Here is a 23,943-nt window from a genome sequence, read left to right on the forward strand (position 1 = left end):
GTTGACGATGAGAGAATAAAGCATTGCACAGAGCTGAGGCCTTGAATGAGGAAGAGGTGGAAGTGATGAAGAGTCATATGTGTGACCAGAGTGTACACAGATGACCACATGTAGAAAATTATACACAACCAGATTTGTGAATAGTAAAATGCTGATGGAGGAAAAGAGCGATGAAAACCTGAACTAAAATGAGTCTGTAATTAAACCATACGAGCAGCGTCTCTGGTTACAGACAGTTCAACCACTTTTCTCTCACAAGCCACCTTAGCTCTCATAGAGGCCATCACTGAGTATTCAAAAGTAAGTCTTCAGCCTTTTGGTCAACATTTTTTTCCTTATTGAATTCCTATGTATGTTAACATGTTTTGTTATACGTGTATATATAAACTAAAATCTGTCAGTTTCTAAACTTAAAATAGTTCAGGGGTTGAAAGCAGAGCAGGTGAAGGTCGAGTCTATACGTCAACCCGAAAAACACAATATATTTATAACTATATATAATTCCACACTTATTTAATTGATAGATAAGCAGTTTTTAGAGTTGTGGTTTCATTTCAGAATGACGATCTCTGTGATTTTGGCTTTCTCTCCCAAAACATGACAGGGGAAATTAAAAGAAAAATCTGAAATCATCAACTACAGTTAAAGAAATGTCAATATTCCTGAAAACTTTTTATGTGCTCCTCCGTCACCATAGTTGGTGTTTGATTTTAATGTAAACTGTGCACGTTCTCACTATGTTTGTAAACAGGCTGTGCACATACTTAATGCTCTGCAAAGAAAATACCTGACATCACTTGGAAAACTGACTAAAGACGAGAAGGATTCAATCTGGCAGGTGATCATTGGCCAGCGGGCAGAGGTTAGTTCGTTTATGTTGTTCTTTCCGTTGAAAAGTATTTCTAAACATGTCTGGTTTTCAGGTAATTTATAGATAGCCACTCTGTAAATATCACAGCAGGCCTGTTTGACGTTTTTATAATTCTCTCTGTACTGACAGGTCAATGACAGACAGGATGAAGGCAAGCTGAGTTTAATACAATGTTTGCAAATATTGTCAGCAAAAATACAAGTAGTGGTATTGGATGTTAATCAATGAACATTTTCATTGTTATATCCAACTGAATATTTCCTTGACATTTAAAAAAAAAAGATAAAATAACAATAACAATATAAATCAAGCCAGAGACGAAAATAAAAAAAATACATTTCATAATATAACATCATGACAATTTGTTAATCGATACAAATCTGATCAGTGTTTCTTACGCAAACCACAGAGAGCAAATCTTTTCAGGGCATGAAAAAACATTTAATCCCTGAGGCCATAAATGAGAGGAGACAGACATCTTGGAGCAAGAATAAAAGTAATGTAATTAAAGGTCCTGACATTGATAAATAACATGAGATTGATTTTAAGCAAAGCAGCTTCTATGAAAGGACACCACAGCTGGATGAGACACAGGAGCAGCTGGAAAGCATGAAGCCCCATAGTTCTGAGTCCTCTCCATGTGGACTTTTTGTCCTCTCCTGATGCAGCTTTGGCCACTGTCATTATCTTCACATAGGAAAACACAATTGTGATGCACATGATCAGGAAGTAAAACTGATTAATGGCTGATCTGAGGTGACCCTGCCATGCGTGGATGATGAAGATTTCCACAGTGCACGTTCTGCCCTCGGTGTAGGACTTGTAGGAGGCCGATGCAAAGAAGATGGAGAGAAAAACGATGCAGGGCAGAGAGCTGAGGCTGTAGATGATGAGGATGCCGTGCAGAGTGCTGCGTGGGGAGCACAGCTCTGCGTGACGCAGCGGCAGGCAAATGGCCAAGTAGCGCTCCAGGGTCATCGCCGTCAGAGTGACTGGTGTCACAAACATGTACAGCGACAAAATGATATAAATAGTAATGCACAACCAAATTTTCATCGTAAAGCTATATAAATTCGAAATGAGCAGGATGTCAGTCAGGAATAAAAACAGACAGTCGGACATTAGTGTGACAGCAAATAAGATGTAGCGCATGGTGGTGTAGAAGACCTCCTTGGTGAAAAAGGTCGTAATTAGCAGAAGGTTAATGCAGAGAAAAAGAACGACAAAGACCTGAATCAACATGATCTTATCATTCATCCTGTACTCTGTGGTGATGTTAGCAGCCATCTTTCTGTCTGTCACAACCAAATGTAATAAGCCTTCAGACACTGCCACACTTCATTGAGCTCTAAAACCAGATGCAGAACTCAACAAGGGATTATCTCTCTTTGAATCAACAGATATCAAACACAATACACATTATTTTAGTACATCGTGCATGGACAAATAATTAGAAGGAGACATAAGAGCACAAGACCCAGTTTACCAAACCATCCCTGGAGTGAAGGTGTTCAGCTGAGCTCTGTGCAGCCTTCTGAGCAGGAGTTGCGTGTGAAGGCTTTATATCGGCAACTATAACACAACATCATATGAACGTTAAATCACCAGAGAGTCACAAGCAACAACTTTGCCAACAACACACCTCATAGGCGACAGTAGCTTTAGTTACTCACTTTGTCCGTTGGAGGGATTCACACTCAAACATAATTCAGTAACGGCGACTTACATGTAACTTTATCAGTGGCGATTTTAGCCGGAAATTTCTGCTGGGGCAATTTTGTATGACGTCATGTCACTGTCACAAAAATAGAGGTAGCTGATTATTATAAGCAGTAGGCCTATATAGACCAGTAAGATATACTATGGGCTGCATTTTGACTGCCAGCAGGGAGCAGAAATCCTATTTCAAATACATTTCACATGCTTTACCGCTCAGAGCAACACAAAGATGTTGCCTATAATACAGCATTGAAGTAAAATGATTGCAACAAAGTAAAAAGATTAGACAGACACATAGCTCAAATAACTTGCATAATTTATTAATTTATTATTATCAACATGAGGACGACATGCACCAGCTTCATCTGCACAACACTTTGTGTTTTCCTCCCTTAACTAAAGATGGCCTGCAACTGTTTAGAGTTGGCAGTCATTGCTAAGTGTCATGGATAATAGAGTTAATTTCTATATTCATTATATATTATATATTCAAATGAACACTTATAAGAACAATGTTTATCTTTTGCTTTCTGATTTGATACACTTTAGATAAGAACCCAGTGTTTTATTTTTCTTCTTTGCCATAAGAGACAGAACATGGTCAGCACAGCTGTGTCCTTCAGGCTCGTCCGTACCTAATAAAATGATAGGAAACATAAAAGTATGGCATTATTGTAGAGGAAGTGTTACTTATGAACAAAGTTTGTATCTTTATTTTATGTGAATATTCAACTACTGATTTTGAATATGGTTTTGGATTAGACTGTGCACTACCAAGACAATGAATGTACTGTATGGAGTTCTTCCACATTATTAGTATTGCATAGCTTATTCTCCAAACACACTCAACCTCATAAACTAACGCTTCTCTCTGCTGGGTGGACCGGATCATGTCGCTTCATGTCGGGTCAATAACTCCTTAGGCTACGGACCCGTTAGCATCGCTATTACTGTTGCTATCATGCCTGCGGGCTGGCCGAGCTAAGCTTACAACCAGGTACAGCAGGTGCCTGCGAATCACAGATAAATACAATACTAAACTTGACTAACCTCAGAAACAGGAGCTCACACGTCTTTAACCTCTCTGTCAGGAGAACAAGCAGCTTCAAAACGTATTATTCATCCGATGTGAGTGAACCCTCTCCACAGACTCGGGTGGTGTTCAATGACGGGGGCAGCCTGTTAGCCTGTGAGCTCAGGTGTTGCCGAGCAGCAGGCAACAGGCTGACGCTGGAGTCGAGTAGCTTGGGAGATTTCGTAGGGCCCATCTGAAAGGGCCCACTCTCCCAATGTTAACTTTGGTCTGTGTGGGTCATGCTGATTGGTGTTCCCATGGCACAAGTCTTACGCGTGCCCCGTTGTGCCCAGAGCAGAGACGGACGCAGAGCTGCCAACTTTTCAAAAAACCTTGGAGTGAGGTTTTGTCAGGGGTGACCAAAATTTTGCCGCGCACGCAGCCACACACGTTGGTGGCTCAAATATCAGGGAATTGGAATTAATTTGGCGTTGTGCCCATGTTGTGCATTCTGGTGGTTTGTGGGGCCCAGAGTCGTTGATAGGGGCGGCCGACTGGAGATGGACAACATTGGTTCCATTCTGTGAAGCAAAGACATAGCTGAAGGTCCACCCCCAGGAAATTTTGGTTTAAGTAGATGTTATTTCATGCATTCTAGTGGATTTTTGGGTGGTGTGCTAAAGATGTGCAATACCTGAACTTATTCTGATTCATGTCCATCTGATCATGACTTGTAGGGCCTTCTAGAATTGAGCTGAACATTCAACCAGAAAACTATTGTTGAGCCTCAATGACTGTCTATGTGTCACAATATAGCCTTATTAATAGTTGATTGACATGTTCATAACAATGGTATTCAACTAATTATTAACTGAAACCTAACCTACATTGTTAATAATTGCATTCTTAAGAGCAGTTAATGATTTATGTTCAGCAAAAAAAATGTTTTTTGATTAGTTAGGGAGAAGTATTTTTCATTATTCAAAGCCTCCCACCACACGTTCCATCAAACTAAAAAATGCAAAGTGCTTAAACAGTAGCCTTTTTAAGCAATACAATGGATCAACACATGACAACAATAACTAAAAATGAGGTATCAGATGCAGATCAGAAGCTGGTTAGTCATTTTCTAAGATCTGTGGGCAAGGTTGTACTGGCCTGTGGCCAGTGTTGTATAAAGTACTTTAAAGCCATACTTGAGTAAAAGTACAAATATCTTACCTGAAAGTGACTTCAGTAAAAGTAAAAGTCACCCGCCAGAAAATGACTTGAGTAAAAGTCTTAAAGTAGCTCATATTAAATGTACCTAAGTATGAAAAGTATCTGGTGTTGAAATGTACTTAAGTATCAAAAGTAAAAGTAGAAGTACCAAAATTAAAAATGTAAAGTGCTTTTTATAGTAGGCCTATCCAGACACAAAACAACCCAAAATGTTTCTCCTCAAGATTTATTTCAACTGACTGAAAAATTATAACAATGTGCATATAATGTATATAATGTATAATTTTACAAATTCTGAAACCTAGATGCTGAGGTTCAAATAGTAATGGACCAGCGCATCTGAACTTCTAGAGACAACAAAGAATCAACTATAAACAAGTGCCTCTTGTGTCTGCCCAAAAACATTAATAAACCACAGTATAACCACTAAAACATTCTGTAAATATCACTTAACATGGACCTCTCATCAGTAGCAGGAGTGATACACAATTCCCCTTATGATAACTCAGCAAATGGAAACAAGTTCTAGGTACACAAAATAAGATACTTTCTTTTGTTAACAGCCTGCACAGGGCTAGTACAGAAAAGAGAAAATCACTGGACACAGTCTCGTTTTGCTGCCAAATATCAGACAGAATACTAAAGACTGAACTGAACCGAGCTCCTGCATGAGCACCTGGATAATTCTAAAGGGAATAAATGGATGGGGAAAGTGCTCGTGTTGATTAAGTCCCTGCCCACACACATCGCAACTCCCCATTGGATGGTTTAGTGAGGTCCTCGGATCAGCCCTGGCGGAGCGCAGAGAAGACATTCAAACTGGACTCTAGAGCAGGGGTTTTCAACTAGTTTTGTCCCAGGGACCACCATTCTGACTAGAAAGTACTCTGCGGCCCACTGATGTGCCTTCGCGCGCGCGTGCCTACGTGTGTGCATGTGGATAGAAGGAAGTTTTAACATTTGGTTTTCCATGTTGGTTTTATTTAAAAAACCTCAAACAAATCTAGAAAAATCTGTGTAAAAACAACAACAACGGTTGATTTTCAGTGCTTAAGAATTGGAAACAAAATTAAAATGCAGTTTGTAGTTGTACTGCATCTCAGAACCATAGGTACATCAATATATAACGTTCATGACTTAAATGTACAGACATGTAGCTGACATGTTGAGAGAATGTTAAAGTAACCGTGATCAATAACAATCAACATAAACTGGGACTACAACTGAAGAGGGAAGATGATAAAGTAATGCAGAATATGTCATAAATGATAATCATACAATATAACACAAACAATTGAGGCCTACTTAAGTTTAACCTCCTGATCACCAGCACCTTTATATTATTTTAGACATATTTTTCTTATTATATATATTTTTCATGATATTCAAGAGTAATCTGTAAATGTGTCGAAATATGCACATCTCCCGAGGCAGAAGGCACGCGAATGTCGTTGTCGCCTATAGAAAGGACCAGCCCCTGCCTGGAGGGGTATAGTCTGGCCTAGGCTATTTTACACCCCCGGGTATAGTTTGGCCTAGGACAGTTTATACCCGGGGTATTCTCTGGCCTGGGCCGAAGTATATCCAGGTCTGATCTGGGTAGGTTAATTTGGCCTGTTACACCGGGATTGAACCAGGAACCTTCAGTTCTTCAGTCGCCAACTATTTCACAAAAACTTTTACTAAAGTTGAGGTGATTGATGTAATAATTCTTTGTAGCATCACAACAAACAACCCTTTTGTCACAATGTTACTTTTTTCATGTTCTCATTTGATGCATTATTATAAATATTGGTTATATCCTGTAATTTATAGCCAATCTGAGCGTTGGCAAATGCACAGATCTGATCACCTCTTGTTTTCACAGTTTTAACACTGCATGGACACTTTCATTATCTTAGCATAGGAAAGCAGGGATGCACATGATCAGGAAGTTAAGCTGACCAATGGCAGACCTGAGGTGACCCCGCCGCATGTAGATGAACAGCCCCTCAGAGGAAACCCTGTGTTGTTTGTAGAAGCTCAGATATGCTGCTGTTAACAGTGAGAGAATAAAGCAGAGCATAGAGCTGAGGCCTTGAATGAGGAGGAGGAAGTGCATGGTGATGAAGAGTAATACGTGTGACCGGAGTGTACAGATGACCACATGTAGAAAATTATACACAACCAGATTTGTGAATAGCAAAATGTTGATGGAGGAAAATTGCAATGAAAACCTGAACTAGAATGAGTCTGTAATTAATGCCTCACTCCATAAGAGTTGTTTTTAGCCATAAATGTCAAAGCTCTTGGAAGATTAGAAGCCTAATTGATGAACATATTCTTTGTATTTTAAGTTTTCTCTGCTTTGCATTTAAAATAGTTTTTTACATTTGGACAATGCTCATTGGATATTCATTGTTATGTGTAATGTACAATAAATGGCCGCGGTCCAGAGGTGAGCCACCTACTTCCTCAGGTGAGATGTTTATCTAGGACAGATCAAGTTAAACAGACTGAATTAATAATTAACTGTTAATATCACCCTGAAATATCTGCATCTTAAACCTCACGAGCTGTCGTTGACTCTAACGCGGGAGAATGAGAAGGTTTAGTTCGATAACAGCGTGGACAACGGAGCTGACTCATTACATCTGTTTTTCTTTTGCTTTACATTGACATTACTGTGTTTATTGTTGTTAGAGAATCGTACACAAGTGGATCAATAATAAATATATTACACTGGACCACGTTCATGTGGTCCATAAAATAAGAAAAACATTCTAAGAGGAAGACTGTATATACTATTCTAGATCCATCAAGATGTGCAGTGTTTTTGTGGTGTTAATGTCTCTGTGTATTGCTGATTGTCGTGCTGAGATTTTGTGATACCCAATGTAAATTTGACATTGATTCCTGATCTACTGTACCTAACCTCTTAATAAAAATATTTAAAAAAAAACATATATATATATATTACACGGTTTGTCCCTATATGACCAATAAGTATTATCTTCTTGTTATATTCTAACTCACTCCGAGTCACAGGGCAACTTCCTGATTGAAGTCAGACACAAATACAATACTGTAAATGAAGAGATATCTGATGTAAACAAAAACAAATAGGGAAGTGAGTCACCACTGGATATTCTTTGAGGGAAGGAGGAATAAATTCTACCTATCTGTATATTATATCATTATATTATTACATCATAGTTCATTCTTCTTGGATGACAATGGAAACCTTTTAATTTCTCTCATTGTCCTTGTTCCAAATCATACAATGACATTTTATGATACAATCCTAAATTAAACAGGAAATTACTGTTTTGATTTAAAACTGTTGATTCTGATTTTGTCAGGAGTTCTGCTCGGGTCCTGTTCAACTCAAAAATACTGCAGTTCATAAACCGAGGAAAAGGGCAAATGTTCTGTTCACAGGTTTAGCGTCTTTCGCCGTCGGAGGTGGGCTGTGTGCTGGGATTGGAAGTTGATCAATCAACATTTTCATTTTTATAGCCAACTGACAATTTCATTTACATTTTTTGAAATATATTTATTAACAATATAAATCAAGACAGAGATGCAATTAAACAACAAAAGCAGTTCATAATATATATATATATAACATCATGACAATTTGTTAATAATACAAATCTGATCAGTGTTTCTTACGCAAACCACAGAGAGCTAATCTTTTTAGGGCATGAAAAAACATTTTATCCCTGAGGCCATAAATGAGAGGAGACAGACATCTTGGAGCAAGAATAAAAGTAATGTAATTAAAGTACCTCAAAAAGTGGTCAGATTAGAGTAACGTTACCGGCATCACTGGTTGAGTCTATACGTCACCCCAAAAACACCAATATTTATAACTATATGTACTTCCACACTTATTTAATTGATAGATAAGCAGTTTTGAGAGTTGCGGTTTGATTTCAGAATGAAGATCTCTGTGACTTTGGCTTTCACTCCCAATACATGACAGGTGAAATTAAAAGTCAAATCTGAATTTATCAACTACAGTTAAAGAAATGTCCATTTTCCTGAAAACTTTTGATGTGCTCCTCTGTCACCATAGTTGGTGTTTGATTTAAATGTAAACTGTGCACGTTCTCCCTATGTTTGTGAACAGGCTGTGCACAAACTCAATGCTCTTCAAAGAAAATACCTGACATCACTGGGAAAACATTTCTTTATTATAAAATAACAATATAAATCAAGCCAGAGATGCAATTACAAAACAAATGCAGTTCATAATATAACATCATGACAATTTGTTAATCGATACAAATCTGATCAGTGTTTCTTACGCAAACCACAGAGCTAATCTTTTCAGGGCATGAAAAAACATTTCATCCCTGAGGCCATAAATGAGAGGAGACAGACATCTTGGAGCAAGAATAAAAGTAATGTAATTAAAGAACCTGACATTGATAAATGAAATTAGATTGATTTTAAATACAGCAGCTTCTATGAAAGGACACCACAGCTGGATGAGACACAGGAGCAGCTGCAAAGCGTGAAGCCCCACAGTTCTGAGTCCTCTCCATGTGGACTTTTTGTCCTCTCCTGATGCAGCTTTGGCCACTCTCGTTATCTTCACATAGGCAAACACGATTGTGATGCACATGATCAGGAAGTAAAACTGATTAATGGCTGAATTGAGGTGACCCTGCCACCTGTGGATGATGAAGATTTCCACAGTGCACACTCTGCCCTGGGTGAAGGAGCCGTAGGAGGCTGATGCAAAGAAGATGGAGAGAAAAACGATGCAGGGCAGAGAGCTGAGGCTGTGGATGATGAGGATTCCGTGCAGAGTGCTGCGTGGGGAGCACAGCTCTGCGTGACGCAGCGGAAGGCAAATGGCCACGTAGCGCTCCAGGGTCATTGCCGTCAGAGTGACTGGTGTCACAAACATGTACAGCGACAAAACGATATAAATAGTAAGGCACAACCACATTTGTATCGTATAGCCATAGTAAGTGAAAATGACCAGGATGTTTGTCAGGAATAAAAACAGACAGTCGGACATTAGCGTGACAGCAAATAAGACGTAGCGCATGGTGGTGTAGAAGACCTCCTTGGTGAAAAAGGTCGTAATTAGCAGAAGGTTAATGCAGAGAAAAAGAACGACAATGACCTGAATCAACATGAACGTATCATTCATCTTGTACTCTGTGGTGATGTTAGCAGCCATCTTTCTGTCTGTCACAACCAAATGTAAAAAACCTTCAGACACTGCCACACTTCATTCAGCTCTAAAACCAAATGCAGAACTCAACAAGGGATGATCTCTCTTTGAATCAACATGTATCAAACACAAAACACATTATTTTAGTACATCGTGCATGGAGAAATAATTAGAAGGAGACATAAGAGAACAAGACCCAGTTTACCAAACCATCCCTGGAGTGAAGGTGTTCAGCTGAGCTCTGTGCAGCCTTCTGAGCAGGAGCTGTGTGTGAAGGCTTTATATCGGCAACTAAAACACGTCATATGAACGTAAAATCACCACAGAGTCACAAGCAAAAACTTTGCCAACAACACACCTCATAGGCAGTAGCTATAGTTCATCACTTTGTCCGTTTGAGGGATTCATACTCAAAACACAATTCAGTAATGGCGACTTCATGTGTTTCAACTATTTACATGTGTCTTTAAGTTGAATGTAAAGGTTCACATTTAAGATAATACTTGTTTGGTCCTACACCAGGAGCGCTGCAACATGAGCATCTCTTCCATCACACATTGAATTCTTGTTGGTGCTGGTTTTTGGTTGGAACCCGGTGTAACAGGCCATAGTATACCCCCAGTCCGGACTATACCTGGGGTTAAAGGGGCCTAGGCTATATTATACCCCGGGTATATTATGGCCTTGGCCAATTCATTCCCCTCAGGCCAGATTATACCCCCATGATATCAGTAGTGTTGGGTGATATACACAAGAATGTGTATATGAGAAAAAACATTTCATCCCTGAGGCCATAAATGAGAGGAGACAGACATTTTGGAACAAGAATAAAACTAATGTAATTAAAGTACCTAACATTTAAAAATAACATGAGATTGATTTGAAGCACAGCAGCTTCTATGAAAGGACACCACAACTGGATGAGACACAGGAGCAGCTGCAAAGCGTGAAGCCCCACAGTTCTGAGTCCTCTCCATGTGGACTTTTTGTCCTCTCCTGATGCAGCTTTTGCCACTTTCATTATCTTCACATAGGAAAACAGGATTGTGATGCACATGATCAGGAAGTAAAACTGATTAATGGCTGATTTGAGGTGACCCTGCCACCTGTGGATGATGAAGATTTCCACAGTGCACACTCTGCCCCGGGTGTAGGAGCTGTAGGAGGCCGATGCAAAGAAGATGGAGAGAAAAACGATGCAGGGCAGAGAGCTGAGGATGTGGATGATGAGGATGCTGTGCAGAGTGCTGCATGGGGAGCACAGCTCTGCGTGACGCAGCGGCAGGCAAATGGCCACGTAGCGCTCCAGGGTCATCGCCGTCAGAGTGAACGGTGTCACAGAAATGTACAGCGACAAAACGATATAAATAATAAGGCACAACCACATTTTTATCGTATAGCGATAGTAACTTAAAATGAGCAGGATATTAGCCAGGAATAAAAGCAGACAGTCTGACAATAGCGTGACAGCAAATAAGACGTAGCGCATGGTGGTGTAGAAGACCTCCTTGGTGAAAAAGGTCGTAATTAGCAGAAGGTTAATGCAGAGAAAAAGAACGACAAAGACCTGAATCAACAAGATCTTATCATTCATCCTGTACTCTGTGGTGATGTTAGCAGCCATCTTTCTGTCTGTCACAACTGTTGTGCAATAGGAGTAGACTTGACGTTGGCTAATTATTAATAATCATGAAATATGATTATTAAAATAATAAAAATTATCTATCAAAAATAATTAAATTATTAATTGAAGATGATCAGTAATCAAATAACAATAAAACCACTAATGAGAAAATAGGAATTATCAATTAGAAAGTACAAGCTATCAATTAACAATGATAAGGTTATCAACCAAGACTAATGAAAATAATTAGTCAAAAACAATAAAATTATCAATTTAAGAATAATACTATCTATATTAATAATTGAGAAAGGGGGGCACCACCCTGGTTTCCAGGGACCAACGATGTCAAGCTATAATTATCAGTCTCATAATGATAAATGTCAAATTAATAATGTCAATATTTTAATATTAACGATTACTTAATAAACAGTGAAGGATTCTAAGTTCGAGCACAGGCGATCATAATCCAGCTGCAATCAAACACTTATGCACAAATAATCACAGACTACAGATACTTTAATTACAAAAGTATTTATTAAAAAGGGGAAATAAAGTTATAATGTTATTCAATGATTTATCATTTTAACAAGCTCCAATATTTCAAAGATAAACACAGCAGCAGCACTTATCACAATTCAGAAAATACATGTAAAACCTGCGGTCTACCTATGTATGTCTGTCTCTGTGTGTGTGTGTCTGTGTCAAAGTGTCTCTCTGTGTATGTGTGTCTATGTGTGTGTATGTGAAATAAAGTTAGTGTTATTTAATGATTTATCATTTTAACAAACTCCCATATTTCAAAGATAACAAGAGCAGCTTATCACAATTTAGAACACGCATGTAACCTCTGGTCCATCTATGTGTCTCTGTGTGTGTGTATCTGTCTGTGTCTATCAAAGTGTCTGTGTGTGTGTGTGTGTGTGTGTGTGTGGGTGTGTGTGTGTGTGTGTGAGAGAGAGAGCGAGAGAAAAGAAAGGGGGCGTGGCGATGACGCAGTCACATCTAAGATGGCGGCCGATCATGATTCGTGGAATCAAGGCCTAAAAACTCTCAAAATGGCGGATTGACTACAAAACAAGATGGCGGAGCCGTTATGAATTTAGAGCCAGGATGGGAGGAGAGAGAGAGCGGAGGCGTGGCAATAATAGACTCAAAATGGTGGGTTAACTTGCGTTATTCAAGACGGAGTCTATGTTAATGACACCATGTGGCCGGAGCGCACACTGGTGGTCGTCACATGAATTACACAAAGGAAATTTTAGACAAAGAGAATTCTTATCTCTGCTTGGCTTTGGGGGCCGAATGGTTTCCAGATGTGTTCAGCCTCTCTAAGCATAGATTTAACTATGTAACATGAACTGTAGTATAAATACAGATCGGAAGTGTGTATAGGTCGGTTTAGAAGGAGAGAGAGAGAGAGAGAGAAAACATGTAAGGAGAGTTCAAAGAAGCTCTTAAAAATACGCCTGAGATGAGTTAACAGTGATTCACCCCTCAGCCCTCAAGCGAGCGTTGTGGGCCGAGGTTCTGATCGGTGAAATCACTGCAGACTCACACAGACGTTAACAGTGCGGGCGGAGGCGCTTCTCGCGGCCCTATTTACTGCAACACAAAACAATGCGATCAAACCGGAAACCGGAAGTAGCGGCTCGGAGTAGTGGCCGGCTAAAACAATGGAACACGGAGGTTCCACCCACAAAATACACTCAAGTATTAAATCAATACGCTACGTATTAAAACTAACATCTGCCCAGATAATCAAGTCTCTTACTGTACCACCCTCGCGGTTTGTCTGCGCGAATGTGTCGGGGGCCAGTGAATCACGTGGTCTCTCTCACGAGCGGAGCTCCGGGCTCGGCCGCTGGACCGGAAAGGGAAGCGAATTATTCCTGCTGTCTTGACGGAATGAAACTTCGTCTTCTTCTGTAACAGCGGAGAACGTGCTGTTTTACAGGAACGGAGTGGATTGACTCTTACTCTTCAGCGGGATGAACGTCGCGCTTCTGCAGGGGACGGCTGGTTTGAAGCCGTTTGTAGATCTTTGGAAAAACAAAAGTAAAGTCCGTGGGGAAAATGAAACAGTCTGACATCGTCCAGCGAGCAATTTCCTGTTTGATCTTTCCAAGTTAAAACTGGAAATTCCCTTTTCAAAATAAAAACGTCGACTAAGATAAAAGAATAAATGAATGAAATGAATTGAAACAAACATCTTATTGCCTCCTTAAGCAACGGGAACCTCTGGTCAGACCGGAGGAGGCCTAACTGGAACGTCAGTGCTGGAGTGAAAAAGAGCAGTTAAGAGAAAAGTAGTTCCCTCCTTAAGTTTGCTGGAACCTCTGGGCAGACCCGAAAGGGCCTAGTGGGAACGTCAGCATCGGAGGAAAGAGAAAGGTTTCTGTGAGCTCAGCCTATTTAAGTCATGTTCTAGGTGACTCCCCCCTGGGAGGAGGGGTCAGGGGTCAGTGTGGCCCCCGGCCAATTAACTATCAGAATTTGGCCCCCAGGGGCGGGCTTACAGTGGGGGACCCAGGAAGTGACCTGCTGCCACATGGAGATAAGGGCCCCATGCTGGATTTTTAAATGTAAGGGGTCTCCTGAAGTTGGTCTAAGGTTTTACGACTCTTTGTTCTAAGTCAGATCACTGGGCCTTCCCCAACACAACCAAATGTAAAAAGCCTTCAGACACTGCCACACTTCATTCAGCTCTAAGACCAGGTGCAGAACTCAACAAGGGATGATCTCTCTTTGAATCAACATGTATCAAACACAATACACATTATTTAAGTACATCGTGCATGGAGAAATAATTAGAAGGAGACATAAGAGCACAAGACCCAGTTTACCAAACCATCCCTGGAGTGAAGGTGTTCAGCTGAGCTCTGTGCAGCCTTCTGAGCAGGAGCTGTGTGTGAAGGCTTTATATCGGCAACTATAACACAACGTCATATGAACGTTACATCACCACAGAGTCACGAGCCACAACATTCGCCAACAACACACCTCACAGGCGACAGTAACTTTAGTTACTCACTTTGTCCGTTGGAGGGATTCACAATCAAAACATAATTCAGTAATGGCGACTTCATGTGTTTCAACTATTTACATGTGTCTTTATTAAATAAGTTGAATGTAAAGGTTCACATTTAAGATAATGCTTGTTTTATCCTACACCAGGAGCGCTCAAACATGAGCATCTCTTGCATCACACATTGAATTCTCGTTGGTGCTGGTCTTTGGTTGGAACCCGGGATTGAACCAGGAACCTGCAGTTCTTCAGTCGCCAACTATTTCAGGACAACTTTATTAAAAGTTGAGGTGATTGATGTAAAATTTCTCTGTAGCGTCACAACAAACAGCCCCTTTGTCACAATGTTACTTTTTCCATGTTCTCATTTGATACATTATTATACATATTGGTTATATCCTCTAAATTAGAGCCACTCTGAGCGTTAGCAAATGCACAGATCTGATCTCCTCTTGTTTTCACAGATTTAACACTGCACGGACACTTTGATTATCTTAGCGTAGGAAAACACAATGGTGATGCTCATGATCAGGAAGTAAAGCTGACTAATGGCAGAACTGAGGTGACCCTGCCACATGTGAAAAGATGAACAGCCCCTCAGAGGAAACCCTATGTTGTTTGTAGAAGCTCAGAGATGCTGATGTTGAGAGAATAAAGTAGAGCACAGAGCTGAGGCCTTGAATGAGGAGGAGGAAGAGTCAAACGTGTCACCAGAGTCTACACAGAAGACCACATGTAGAAAATTACACACAACCAGATTTGTGAATAGCAAAATGCTATATATGCTGTTTTTCTTTCGCTTTACATTGACATTACTGTGTTTATTGTTGTTAGTGAATCGTACACAAGTGAATCAATAATAAACATAAATTACACGTCTTTGTCCCTATATGACGACTAAGCTGGGCAGTGTGCTGTACCTTTCAAACAGGTGAGTCTGTCACGGGCCAGAAACAGAAGCATTTAATTGATAGATAAGCAGTTTTGAGAGTTGTAGTTTGATTTCAGAATGAAGATCTCTGTGACTTTGGCTTTCACTCCCAATAAATGACATGGGAAATTGAAAGAAAAATCTGAATTTATCAACTACAGTTAAGAAAAAAAAAGAAAATGTATGTGCTCCTCTGTCACCAATGTAAACTGTGCAAGTTCTCCCTATGTTTGTGAACAGGCTGTGTGCTGCTCGCGTACTGTCAGGTTAATGACAGACAGGATTAAGGAAAGCTGAGTTTAATACAATGTTTGCAAATATTGTCAGCAAAAATAGAACTAGTGGGATTGGATGTTAATCAATCAACATTTTCATTGTGATATCCAACTGAATATTTCATTTACATTTTTTTTATTATTGAGAAATAACAATATAAATCAAGCCAGAGACGCAATTAAAAAACTAAAACATTTCATAATATAACATCTTGACAATTTGTTTATCGATACAAAACTGATCAGTGTTTCTTACGCAAACCACAGAGAGCAAATCTTTTCAGGACATGAAAAAACATTTCATCCCTGAGGCCATAAATGAGAGGAGACAGACATCTTGGAGCAAGAATAAAAGCAATGTAATTAAAGTACCTGACATTGATAAATAACATGAGATTGATTTGAAGCACAGCAGCTTCTATGAAAGGACACCACAGCTGGATGAGACACAGGAGCAGCTGCAAAGCGTGAAGCCCCACAGTTCTGAGTCCTCTCCATGTGGACTTTTTGTCCTCTCCTGATGCAGCTTTTGCCACTCTCGTTATCTTCACATAGGAAAACACGATTGTGATGCACATGATCAGGAAGTAAAACTGATTAATGGCTGAACTGAGGTGACCCTGCCACCTGTGGATGATGAAGATTTCCACAGTGCACACTCTGCCCTGGGTGTAGGAGCCGTAGGAGGCCGATGCAAAGAAGATGGAGAGAAAAACGATGCAGGGCAGAGAGCTGAGGGTGTGGATGATAAGGATTCCGTGCAGAGTGCTGCGTGGGGAGCACAGCTCTGCGTGACGCAGCGGCAGGCAAATGGCCACGTAGCGCTCCAGGGTCATCGCCGTCAGAGTGACTGGTGTCACAAAAATATACAGTGATATAACGATATAAATAATAAGGCACAACCACATTTGTATCGTATAGCCATAGTAAGTGAAAAGGAGCAGGATGTTAGTCAGGAATAAAAACAGACAGTCGGACATTAGCGTGACAGCAAATAAGACGTAGCGCATGGTGGTGTAGAAGACCTCCTTGGTGGAAAAGGTCGTAATTAGCAGAAGGTTAATGCAGAGAAAAAGGACGACGAAGACCTGAATCAACAAGACCTTATCATTCATCTTGTACTCTGTGGTGATGTTAGCAGCCATTTTTGTCTGTCAACACAAAATGTAAAAAGCCTTCAGACACTACACTTCATTCAGCTCTAAAACCAGATGCAGAACTCAACAAGGGAGGATCTCTCTTTGAATCAACAGGTATCAAACACAATACACATTATTTTAGTACATCGTGCATTGACAAATAATTAGAAGGAGACATAAGAGCACAAGACCCAGTTTACCAAACCATCCCTGGAGTGAAGGTGTTCAGCTGAGCTCTGTGCAGCCTTCTGAGCAGGAGCTGTGTGTGAGGGCTTTATATCGGCAACTATAACACAACGTCATATGAACGTTAAATCACCACAGAGTCACAAGCAACAACTTTGCGAACAACACACCTCATAGGCGACAGTAGCTATAGTTACTCACTTTGTCCGTTGAAGTGATTCAAAGTCAAAACATAATTCAGTAACGGCGACTTACATGTAACTTTATCAGTGGCGATTTAGGCCTGAAATTTCTGTTAGGGCAATTTTGTATGACGTCATGTCACGTCACAAAAATAGAGGTAGCTGATTATTATAAGCAGTACGACTATATAGACCAGTAAGATATACCATGGGCTGCATTTTGAGTGCCAGCAGGGAGCAGAAATCCTATTTTAAATACATTTCACCTGCTTTAGCGCTCAGCGCGACACAAAGATGTTGCCTATATTACAGCAAGTACAATAATTGCAACAAAGTAAAAAGATTAGACAGACACATAGCTCAAATAACTTGCATAATTTATGAATTTATTATTATCAACATGAGGACGACATGCACCAGCTTCATCTGCAAAACACTTTGTGTTTTCCTCCCTAATGTTTCTTATCTACGTATCCGTTTCTCGGAGAGGGCTCAGCGGGAGACGAAGAGTCTTTTTGATTTTTACTTCTCCGACTACTGTACGTCGAATAAAATTCATTGCCAAACCCATAGGTGGCGCAACGGAAGACGAGCTCAGAGAAGCCTACCCCAATTATCGGAAGAAGAAGTCCACTTGTGTTTATATTTCTCTGTCAGCCTGCCGCCCACACACTGAACCATGGCAACTAACAGAACTAAATAAAGTGACACCCAGCGGGTCAAGATGCTGATGTTATCGTTTCTTAGCGCAGCGGTTCCCCGGTCTTGTTTCCGAACTATGTTGCTGATTCCACAGCTTGAATCTGCTTGAGGCTACACAGAGCTAGCTAGCTTCCCTCCCAGCTAGCTTCAACCTCAGCTTCCACACACAGTCAGCAGGGACTCCCGACACTAACTTCTATCCAGTGTTTGCTTCTAACCTGGCGGTATTATAGAAACAGTGTCATGATAGAAGTGGAATTAAAGTCGTGACGGCGGGGTTATGCACTGTTACCACTGCAGTTAGCATGGTTGCTAGCCCGCTAGCCTGCTAGCGCCGTTTTGAAAGCTCGTTCTAACCGTCTGTGACCGTGCACACATGTCGTCAGTGCTCGAACGAGCCACCGTCAGCCGGACAACTCCCCTGGCTTAACACACACGTCACATTAATCGTAGAATCGTAGTTGCGTATGTGTTTATTGTGAATCAGGAAGTTACAGGTCCGGAAATGACGTCGAACAGAAATGACGTCGTACGGAAATGACGACATACGGAAATGATGTCGTTCGCGGACCAATCACAGCCAAGAGCTGTCCGCGGGCTCTCCGACACAACACGGAGAAGTTAGAAAAATCAGACGTGTACGAAAAGCTGTCCGAAGCCGTCTTTAGTTAAGGCCAAGCAGTTTTGAGAGTTGTGGTTTGATTTCAGAATGAAGATCTCTGTGACTTTGGCTTTCACTCCAAATAAATGACAGGGGAAATAAAAGAAAAATCTGAAATCATAAACTACAGTTAAAGAAATGTCAATTTCCCTGAAAACTTTGTATGTGCTCCTCCGTCACAATAGTTGGTGTTTGATTTGAATGCAAACTGTGCACGTTCTCCCTAAGTTTGTGAACAGGCTGTGCACATACTCAATGCTCTGCAAAGAAAATACCTGGCATCACTTGGAAAACTGACTTAGGAGACGAGGAGGACTTAATCTGGCAGGTGATCATTGGCCAGCAGGCAGGGGTTAGTTTGTTTATGTTGTTCTCTCCGTTGAGAAGTATTTCTAAAGATGTCTGTTTTTCAGGTAATTTATAGATAGCCACTCTGTAAATATCACAGCAGGCCTGTTTGAAGTTTTTATAATTCTCTCTGTTATGACAGACAGGATGAAGGCAAGCTGAGTTTAATAAAATTTTTGCAAATATTGTCAGCAAAAATACAGGTAGTGGGATTGGATGTTAATCAATCAACATTTTCATTATTATATCCAACTGAATATTTCCTTGACATTTAAAAAAAAAGATAAAATAACAATAACAATATAAATCAAACCAGAGAAGAAAATAAAAAAATACATTTCATAATATAACGTCATGACAATTTGTTAATCGATACAAATCTGATCAGTGTTTCTTACGCAAACCACAGAGAGCTAATCTTTTCAGGGCATGAGAAAACATTTCATCCCTGAGGCCATAAATGAGAGGAGACAGACATCTTGGAGCAAGAATAAAAGTAATGTAATTAAAGTACCTGACATTGATAAATAACATGAGATTGATTTGAAGCACAGCAGCTTCTATGAAAGGACACCACAGCTGGATGATACACAGGAGCAGCTGCAAAGCGTGAAGCCCCACAGTTCTGAGTCCTCTCCATGTGGACCTTTTGTCCTCTCCTGATGCAGCTTTGGCCACTCTCATTATCTTCACATAGGAAAACACGATTGTAATGAACATGATCAGAAAGTAAAACTGATTAATGGCTGATTTGAGGTGACCCTGCCACCTGTGGATGATGAAGATTTCCACAGTGCACACTCTGCCCTGGCTGTAGGAGCCGTAGGAGGACGATGCAAAGAAGATGGAGAGAAAAACGATGCTGGGCAGAGAGCTGAGGATGTGGATGATGAGGATGCTGTGCAGAGTGCTGCGTGGGGAGCACAGCTCTGCGTGACGCAGCGGAAGGCAAATGGCCACGTAGCGCTCCAGGGTCATCGCCGTCAGAGTGACCGGTGTCACAAAAATATACAGCGACAAAACGATAATAATAATAAGGCAAAACCACATTTTTATCGTATAGCGATAGTAACTCAAAATGAGCAGGATGTTAGCCAGGAATAAAAGCAGACAGTCGGACATTAGTGTGACAGCAAATAAGACGTAGCGCATGGTGGTGTAGAAGACCTCCTTGGTGAAAAAGGTCGTAATTAGCAGAAGGTTAATGCAGAGAAAAAGGACGACGGAGACCTGAATCAACATGACCTTATCATTCATCCTGTACTCTTTGGTGATGTTAGCAGACATTTTTCTCTCTGTCACAACCAAATGTAATAAGCCTTAAGACACTGCCACACTTCATTCAGCTCTAAAACCAGATAAAGAACTCAACAAGGGATTATCTCTCTTTAAATCAACAGGTATCAAACACAAAACAAATTATTTTAACAACGTGCATGGACAAATTATTAGAAGGAGACATAAGAACAAAAGACCCAGTTTACCAAACCATCCCTGGAGTGAAGGTGTTAAGCTGAGCTCTGTGCAGCCTTCTGAGCAGGAGCTGTGTGTGAGGGCTTTATATCGGCAACTATAACACAACGTCATATGAACGTTTAATCACCACAGAGTCACGAGCGACAACATTCGCCAACAACACACCTCATAGGCAGTAGCTATAGTTACTCACTTTCTCTGTTGGAGGGATTCACACTCAAAACATAATTCAGTAATGGCGACTTCATCTGTTTCAACTATTTACACGTGTCTTTATTAAATAAGTTGAATGTGAAGGTTCACATTTAAGATAATACTTGTTTTATCCTACACCAGGAGCACTGCAACATGAGCATCTCTTCCATCTCACATTGAATTCTTGTTGGTGCTGGTCTTTGGTTGGAACAAGGGATTGAACCAGGAACCTTCAGTTCTTCAGTCGTCAACTATTTCAGGACAACTTTCATTAAAAGTTGAGGTGATTGATGTAATAAATCTTTGAAGCATCCCAACAAACAACCCATTTGTCACATTGTTACTTTTTTCATGTTCTCATTTGATACATTATTATATATATTGGTAATATCCTGTTAATTAGCGCCACTCTGAGCGTTGGCAAATGCACAGATCTGATGTCCTCTTGTTTTCACAGATTTAACACTGCACGGACACTTTCATTATCTTAGCATAGGAAAACACAATGGTGAAGCTCATGAACAGGAAGTAAGGTTGACCAATGGCAGACCTGAGGTGACCCCGCCACATGTAGATGAACAGCCCCTCAGAGGAAACCCTGTGTAGTTTGTAGAAGCTCAGAGATGCTGATGTTGACGGTGAGAGAATAAAGCAGAGCACAGAGCTGAGGCCTTGAATGAGGAAGAGGTGGAAGTGATGAAGAGTCATATGTGTGACCAGAGTGTACACATATGACCACATGTAGAAAATTATACACAACCAGATTTGTGAATGGCAAAATGTTGATGGCGGAAAAGTGCGATGAAAACCTGAACTAAAATGAATCTGTAATTAATGCCTCCCTCCATCAGAGTTGTTTTTAGCCATAAATGTCAAATCTCCTGGAAGATTAGAAGCCTTATTGATAAATATATTCTTTGTATTTTGAATCGTCTCTGCTTTGCATTTAAAATACTTTTTTACATTTGGACAATGCGCATTGGATATTCATTGTTATGTCATGTACAATAAATGGCCGCGGTCAGGAGGGGAGCTGCCTAGTTCCCCTAGGTGAGATGTTTATCTCAGACATATCAAAGATAAACTGAATTAATAATTAACTGTTAATATCACACTGAAATATCTGCATCTTAGACCTCACGAGCTGTTGTTGACTCTAACGCGGGAGAATGAGAAGGTTTAGTTTGATAACAGCGCGGAGCCGCGGACCTGACTCATTAAATCTGTTTGTCTTTCGCTTTACATTTGACAGTGTGTTTATTGTTGTTAGAGAATCGTACACAAGTGGATCAATAATAAATATATTACCAGTCTTTGTCCCTGTATGACAGCGGTGTGCAAACTTTTTTTCCCCGAGGGCCACATAGAGAAAAAAATGCGAAGGACTGTAGTCCAGGCAAAGTAACTAATTTTGGAGCCAAAAATCGAAATAATTGTAAAATAATTTTTTTCAGCATAGATCATTTCTATGAGGTGTCCAGAACAACATACTAGAAATCCTACTTGAGGAAATATGTTTAATTCTCATCAATCCGAGATGTGGCCCAATAAGGCCATGCAACAATACAACCCAATGGGGCTATTTTTTTCCTTTAACCCTATCAAAATGAAACTTTACACAATAAAATTACCCATGAAACGTAACATTTTTTGTATTACAAGTTTCTTTGAAAATTAATTTTAATTTGCAAATGAGCTTTACACTAATCGAATATGTCCAAAATACACCGAAATAGGCTTCATTTTTTCCTTTACTCCTACCACTATAAAACTTTACATGGTAAAAGTATACATGAAAAGTAACTTTTTTTGTATAACAAGTTTCTTTTGAAATGAATTTGAATATGCACATGAGCTCCACACTTATTTAATAATATTTAATATATATTTAATGTCCTAATTTGCATAGGCAGAAACACCATTCATATGTATGACAACTACATAGGCCCAATCGTCATCCAATCATCACTACCAATGGGTGATGGCACTGCTGCTTTTAGACTGGCCTCTAACCTGAAAACTGCCTGGCTTGGTAGTACCTGCCAGGAGTATAACCCCCCTCCGGTACATGAAATGCCCATTTTCATGAAAACTTTTTATGTGCTCCTCTGTCACCATAGTTGGTGTTTGATTTAAATGTTAACTGTGAACGTTCTCTCTATGTGAACAGGCTGTGCAAATACTCAATGCTTTGCAAGGAAAATACCTGACATCACTGGGAAAACATTTCTTTATTTTAAAATAGCAATATAAATCAAGCCAGAGTTAATGAACAAAAACATTTCATAATATAACATCATGACAATTTGTTATTGATACAAATCTGATCAGTGTTTCTTACGCAAACCACAGAGGGCTAATCTTTTCAGGGCATGAAAAAACATTTCATCCCTGAGGCCATAAATGAGAGGAGACAGACATCTTGGAGCAAGAATAAAAGTAATGTAATTAAAGTACCTGACATTGATAAATAACATGAGATTGATTTTAAGCAAAGCAGCTTCTATTAAAGGACACCACAGCTGGATAAGACACAGGAGCAGCTGGAAAGCGTGAAGCCCCACAGTTCTGAGTCCTCTCCATGTGGACTTTTTGTCCTCTCCTGATGCAGCTTTGGCTACTCTCGTTATCTTCACATAGGAAAACACGATTGTGATGCACATGATCAGGAAGTAAAACTGACTAATCGCTGATCTGAGGTGACCCTGCCACGTGTGGATGATGAAGATTTCAGCATTGCACATTCTGCCCTGGGTGTCGGAGCCGTAGGAGGCCGATGCAAAGAAGATGGAGAGATAAACAATGCAGGGCAGAGAGCTGAGGATGTGGATGATGAGGATGCTGTGCAGAGTGCTGCGTGGGGAGCACAGCTCTGCGTGACGCAGTGGCAGGCAAATGGCCACGCAGCGCTCCAGGGTCATCGCCGTCAGAGTGACTGGTGTCACAAAAGCATACAGAGACAAAACGATAATAATAATAAGGCAAAACCACATTTTTATCGTATAGCGATAGTAACTCAAAATGAGCAGGATGTTAGCCAGGAATAAAAGCAGACAGTCGGACATTAGCGTGACAGCAAATAAGACATAGCGCATCGTGGTGTAGAAGAACTCCTTGGTGAAAAAGGTTGTAATTAGCAGAAGGTTAATGCAGAGAAAGATAACGACAAAGACCTGAATCAACATGATCTTATCATTCAT

The 23,943-nt window shown here is 40.3% G+C and overlaps 6 protein-coding genes across 6 annotated transcripts; all 6 read right to left on the bottom strand.

Annotated features, from left to right (window-relative positions):
- Positions 1 to 1,312: 1,312 nt before the first annotated feature.
- On the bottom strand, positions 1,313 to 2,128 carry LOC133003860 (odorant receptor 131-2-like). Its single transcript, XM_061073677.1, has one exon. The coding sequence runs from the start codon at positions 2,126 to 2,128 to the stop codon at positions 1,313 to 1,315; it is 816 nt and encodes a 271-aa protein (XP_060929660.1).
- Positions 2,129 to 9,114: 6,986 nt separating this feature from the next.
- On the bottom strand, positions 9,115 to 9,975 carry LOC133003603 (odorant receptor 131-2-like). Its single transcript, XM_061073389.1, has one exon. The coding sequence runs from the start codon at positions 9,973 to 9,975 to the stop codon at positions 9,115 to 9,117; it is 861 nt and encodes a 286-aa protein (XP_060929372.1).
- Positions 9,976 to 10,711: 736 nt separating this feature from the next.
- LOC133003606 (odorant receptor 131-2-like) lies at positions 10,712 to 11,593 on the bottom strand. The gene has a single exon (XM_061073394.1). It carries the CDS (start codon positions 11,591 to 11,593, stop codon positions 10,712 to 10,714), a length of 882 nt encoding a protein of 293 aa, XP_060929377.1.
- Positions 11,594 to 16,096: 4,503 nt separating this feature from the next.
- On the bottom strand, positions 16,097 to 16,969 carry LOC133002979 (odorant receptor 131-2-like). Its single transcript, XM_061072568.1, has one exon. It carries the CDS (start codon positions 16,967 to 16,969, stop codon positions 16,097 to 16,099), a length of 873 nt encoding a protein of 290 aa, XP_060928551.1.
- A 2,487-nt stretch (positions 16,970 to 19,456) lies between these two features.
- LOC133002980 (odorant receptor 131-2-like) lies at positions 19,457 to 20,329 on the bottom strand. Its single transcript, XM_061072569.1, has one exon. The coding sequence runs from the start codon at positions 20,327 to 20,329 to the stop codon at positions 19,457 to 19,459; it is 873 nt and encodes a 290-aa protein (XP_060928552.1).
- Positions 20,330 to 23,070: 2,741 nt separating this feature from the next.
- LOC133002981 (odorant receptor 131-2-like) lies at positions 23,071 to 23,943 on the bottom strand. The gene has a single exon (XM_061072570.1). The coding sequence runs from the start codon at positions 23,941 to 23,943 to the stop codon at positions 23,071 to 23,073; it is 873 nt and encodes a 290-aa protein (XP_060928553.1).

The sequence above is a fragment of the Limanda limanda genome, chromosome 6 (genome assembly GCF_963576545.1).
Source record: "Limanda limanda chromosome 6, fLimLim1.1, whole genome shotgun sequence".
Taxonomy (NCBI): Eukaryota; Metazoa; Chordata; class Actinopteri; order Pleuronectiformes; family Pleuronectidae; genus Limanda; species Limanda limanda.